General features: G+C 28.2%; 1 protein-coding gene across 1 annotated transcript; it reads left to right on the top strand.

The window, feature by feature from the left end:
- Positions 1-2547: 2547 nt before the first annotated feature.
- LOC130821209 (amino acid transporter AVT3A-like) lies at positions 2548-4318 on the top strand. The gene has a single exon (XM_057686890.1). It carries the CDS (start codon positions 2825-2827, stop codon positions 4100-4102), a length of 1278 nt encoding a protein of 425 aa, XP_057542873.1. The 5' UTR covers positions 2548-2824; the 3' UTR covers positions 4103-4318.
- The last annotated feature ends 200 nt before the right edge of the window (positions 4319-4518 follow it).

Genomic DNA, 4518 nt, shown 5'->3' with positions numbered 1-4518 from the left:
TTTTATTCACTTTTTATTAATATTTATTTATACATAATATATAATGTTTTAAGAGAGGAAGGGAAGGAAAAGTTGTACACGTCGGCGTACGAATCGAATAATAAAAATTGATACGTGGCAACTTGCTATAGACTAAGCAATTAAGCATCAAAGAGTAACAACCAAAAAAATCAAAACAATCATCATTGATATAAAAAATATCTTTCTCCATTCTTGATATTTTTCCTTAACGTCTTAAGGATTTCTTCACAAATCTATATTTTAATGAGATTGTAAGTAAATGTAAAATAAATTTTTAAGGACACATGGATAGTCTAATTGTTAGTATTTGTTTCGCTAGATATGTTGATAAATTAGTAAGTTGGATGACATCATAAAGGATATTAAATGAGTTATAATGTTATTATTTTTACCTTAAAATATTTGTTGTTTAATTTTAGTATATTTAACTTAAAACATACTCTTTATTAGGATTTTCTTACTGTACATCGTCTTAATATGGATTGAACTAATATTTAGTATTTTAAAAAAATTAAAATTTTTTTTTCATTTATTTAATTATATATTTTAAGAAAATACATTAATTGACTGCTTATATAGACCCTTCTCATGGTGAGACAATCTCATACGAGCGGTGCTATTAATTTAATTAGGTCTAAAATTGATATTTTGGGTGAATATAGATTTATAAAATGTATCATAATTTATTACAATAATAATAGATCATGTTAAGTAAAACCAAAAGTTTAATTAATATAAGCAAAACTTAAGTATAACTTTTAGTCCATACTAAAAACAAACTAGATTATTTTCTAAAATTTAGAAGAGACGTAATGTTTGAATGAAAAGGAAGCATAGCAAAACTTGTGAAGTTATGTTGCAAATTGTTAATTCATTATTTAATTTATTTTTGAGATACAAGGTAGGATGGGGAATGAAAGGACAAGAGAAGATTGAACTCAGATAATTTTTCTTTCAAAAAAGTGACACAAAATAAATCAATTAAGACAAAGGTCGATTTTATTAATCCAGTATTTAGTTACATTGTTTATTGAAATTGTTAACTGTTACTTCTTCTAATCTTTTTTTTTCTTTCCATTTGAAATATGAGAAGGAACCACAAAAAGTACTAATAGACAATAATATATTAATATTCTATTAAAAGTCATTATTAATATTAATTGAAATATACGATGATTAATGTAGCATGAAATCATAACAAGAAGTGAAATACTTAGTAAAAGAAAAAGAGAGTTATAATGAGGGGACCATTTATATGAAAGAGTCAAGTAATTTTTTAGGGTTAAAATTTTAAATATGTAATCATTTTTTTTGTAAAACATGGTAGACAAAATATTTTTGTCCGTAAAATTGTTCGAAAATAAAAAGATTTATAATGAGAAAAACTTTGTGAAATTTCCTTTTAGATAAATTGGAAATCAACTAAGAACAGATGGATCACATTGTTTTCTTTGTCATTTATATTTAAAATAAAAAGTAATAATTATAATTTATAACTATTATTAAAACAAAACACTGTGGATGGATGTTACTTTTTAAAATTGCTTATGTGTCGCTCTTCCAATAAAAATTTTACTTCTAAAATTCAATGACGAGATGTCATTGTTATTATGACTAATGTTTATATATTTTACTTTTCTACTTTCTAGTTGTGACTATAATATTATTCATATTGATAAATTTTTTTTTTACTTTTTAGATCACATCATTTAATGTACTATAAAATCATATATTTTATTTTGTTTTTTTCAATTATTTATAAAATCTTTAAAATGTTATTTATAAAATAAGTATAGCATATTTTGAGATAATTAAAGCATAAAGCAGTAAATTTTAATTTTTTGTTCAACAAAAAAAATTTAATACGACCGTGCATAACACGCAAATTATCAAGTAATTTTTAGCGAAAAAACACTTGGCTTTTTCAAAAGACTTCATCTTGAACTATTACTAAAACAAAACACTATTGATGCTATGCTTTTCAAAATTGCTTATGTATCATTCTCTCAATAAAAATTTTCCCTTTAAAACTCAATAATGATGTCATTGTTATAATGATTAATGTTTATATTTTTGACTTTAGTGTTTTCTACACAGGACTATAATGTTATCCATATTGATTGATTTCTTACTTTTTAGGTTACATCATCTAATGTGTTGGAAAATCATAGAAGTATATTTTATTGAAAAAATTGATATTAATAATTTAACATTTCACTCATCCGCCGTGAATAATCTCACCTTTAGATTATTTTTTATACTAAGTCAACCTTTGCACTTAGTTTGTTATTAATATACTATTAGGGTATGCTGATAGTAAACTAGAGGCAAAAGTTAAATTATTATAAAATAAAAAAGGAAAGGTTGGATTATTAATATCAATTTTTTATATTTTATTTTATTTTTTTCAATTTTTTTTAAATCTTTATAATATTATTGATTAAATGAGTACAAGATATTGTAAGAGAGTTAAAACATATTTAATAAAGCCATTATCTATTTTCCTATAAAATAAAAGGCACAAGTAACTCGCAAAACCCCTGACTTATTATCTTCCATTTTTAATCACACTTTCCTCCCTCTTTCCTATATTCTCATTAATACAAACCCCAAAAGTCCAATCCCTTAAATTTCCATCCATTAATCATCAAATTCAGATAAACCCTTAATTTGTGATCTTTCTAAGAAATCCATAAACCAAACTCAAATCTGTATCATCTTGGCACTCCCAATATCAAGTACTATTGAAATTCAACCCTAAATTTTATTTTTGAGAATTGTTTGAAGGAGAAGGAAAAAGAAGATGGGGCTTGGGAAGAACAATATTGAAGCAGGATCAAGTTCTCACTCAATTCCAATAGCAAGAGAAGATACCCCACTTCTTGGAAGATCCAAACAATCTTCTCAATTTAAAACTTTGGCCAATATATTCATTGCAATAGTAGGATCTGGTGTTTTAGGTCTTCCTTATACTTTCATGAAATCAGGTTGGCTATTTGGTGTTTGTACCCTTTTCTCTATTGCTCTTCTCACATACTATTGCATGATGTTATTGGTTCTTACTAGAAGAAAACTTGAATCTCTTACTGGGTTCTCAAAGATTAATTCTTTTGGTGATTTGGGTTATGCTGTTTGTGGCCCAATTGGTAGATTTTCTGTTGATACCATGATAATCTTATCACAAGCTGGATTTTGTGTTAGTTACATGATATTTATTGCAAATACCTTTGCCCACTTGTTCAATAGTAGTGCTTCACAAGCTCAGACTTTTCTTGGTCTTACACCTAATAAATGGTATATTTGGGGTTGTTTCCCTTTACAATTAGGCATAAATGCAATTCCAACATTGACCCATTTAGCCCCATTGAGTATTTTTGCTGATATTGTTCAACTTGGGGCTATGGGTGTTGTGTTAGGTAAAGATGCAGTTATGATTGCTCAGAATAAGCCTAATGTTCAAGCTTTTGGTGGCTGGAATGTTTTCTTTTATTGTGTTGGTGTTTGTACTTATGCCTTTGAAGGAATTGGAATGGTTTTACCTTTAGAAAGTGAGACAAGAAACAAGAAGAGTTATGGAATGATATTGGGTTTAGCAATGGGGATGATTTCTATGTTGTATGCTCTATTTGGAGCAATGGGTTACTTAGCTTTCGGAGTCGAAACTAGGGATATAATCACAACCAACATAGGAACAGGAATCTTGAGCACTTTGGTACAATTAGGGCTTTGTATTAACCTGTTCTTCTCATTCCCATTGATGATGAACCCTGTTTATGAGGTCTTAGAAAGAAGATTGACTCAAGGAAGTTATAGCTTGTGGGTTAGATGGATGGTGGTTTTATTGGTGTCTTTAGTTGCCTTATTGGTTCCTAATTTTGCTGATTTCTTATCACTTGTTGGAAGCAGTGTGTGCATTGCTTTGGGATTTGTTTTCCCTGCTCTCTTCCATTTCCTCGTTTTCAAGGACGAGTCGAGTTTGGGAAAACTCGTTTTGGACGGAGCGATTGTTCTTATAGGCATTGTTCTTGGTGTCTCTGGTACATGGACATCTTTAATGGAGATTTTTGGTACTAAAGCTTGATCCTGCAAGAGTTGCTTGTATGTTCCTCATCATCAATTATTTATTTTTCTTGCAAGTTTGTATCATATGCATCATGTATAATCTCAGTCTTTGTATATGATTATGTGATTTTGTTTGATCATTTTTTGTATGATCTAACAAAACAATATACTACTATTGTGTTTTGCAAATGTTTAATATTGATAATGAATAATTAATGAGTCCATCTGTCTCTTATTTCGATTGGTCAAAGATTTATCGTTCTTTTTTCTTGAATCATAATGGACTATATTATGTGAAGTTATTGATGATATTTTCTACCAGTGTTAGTGGAAAACAATCTCATTATAGCAACAATGGTCGGGTTATGTACATCCGACCCCTAAACCCCGCTTAGGTGGGAGTCAATGACGTTGAAATAGTTCCTACATATTACC

The sequence above is a fragment of the Amaranthus tricolor genome, chromosome 8 (genome assembly GCF_026212465.1).
Source record: "Amaranthus tricolor cultivar Red isolate AtriRed21 chromosome 8, ASM2621246v1, whole genome shotgun sequence".
Classification (NCBI taxonomy): domain Eukaryota; kingdom Viridiplantae; phylum Streptophyta; class Magnoliopsida; order Caryophyllales; family Amaranthaceae; genus Amaranthus; species Amaranthus tricolor.
Note: the sequence above shows the minus strand (reverse complement) of the source record. Positions and strands in the feature narration are given on the sequence as shown.

Excerpts from the sequence above, each read along its gene's own strand:
- LOC130821209 (XM_057686890.1), top strand. The coding sequence starts at position 2,825 with ATGGGGCTTGGGAAGAACAATATTGAAGCAGGATCAAGTTCTCACTCA.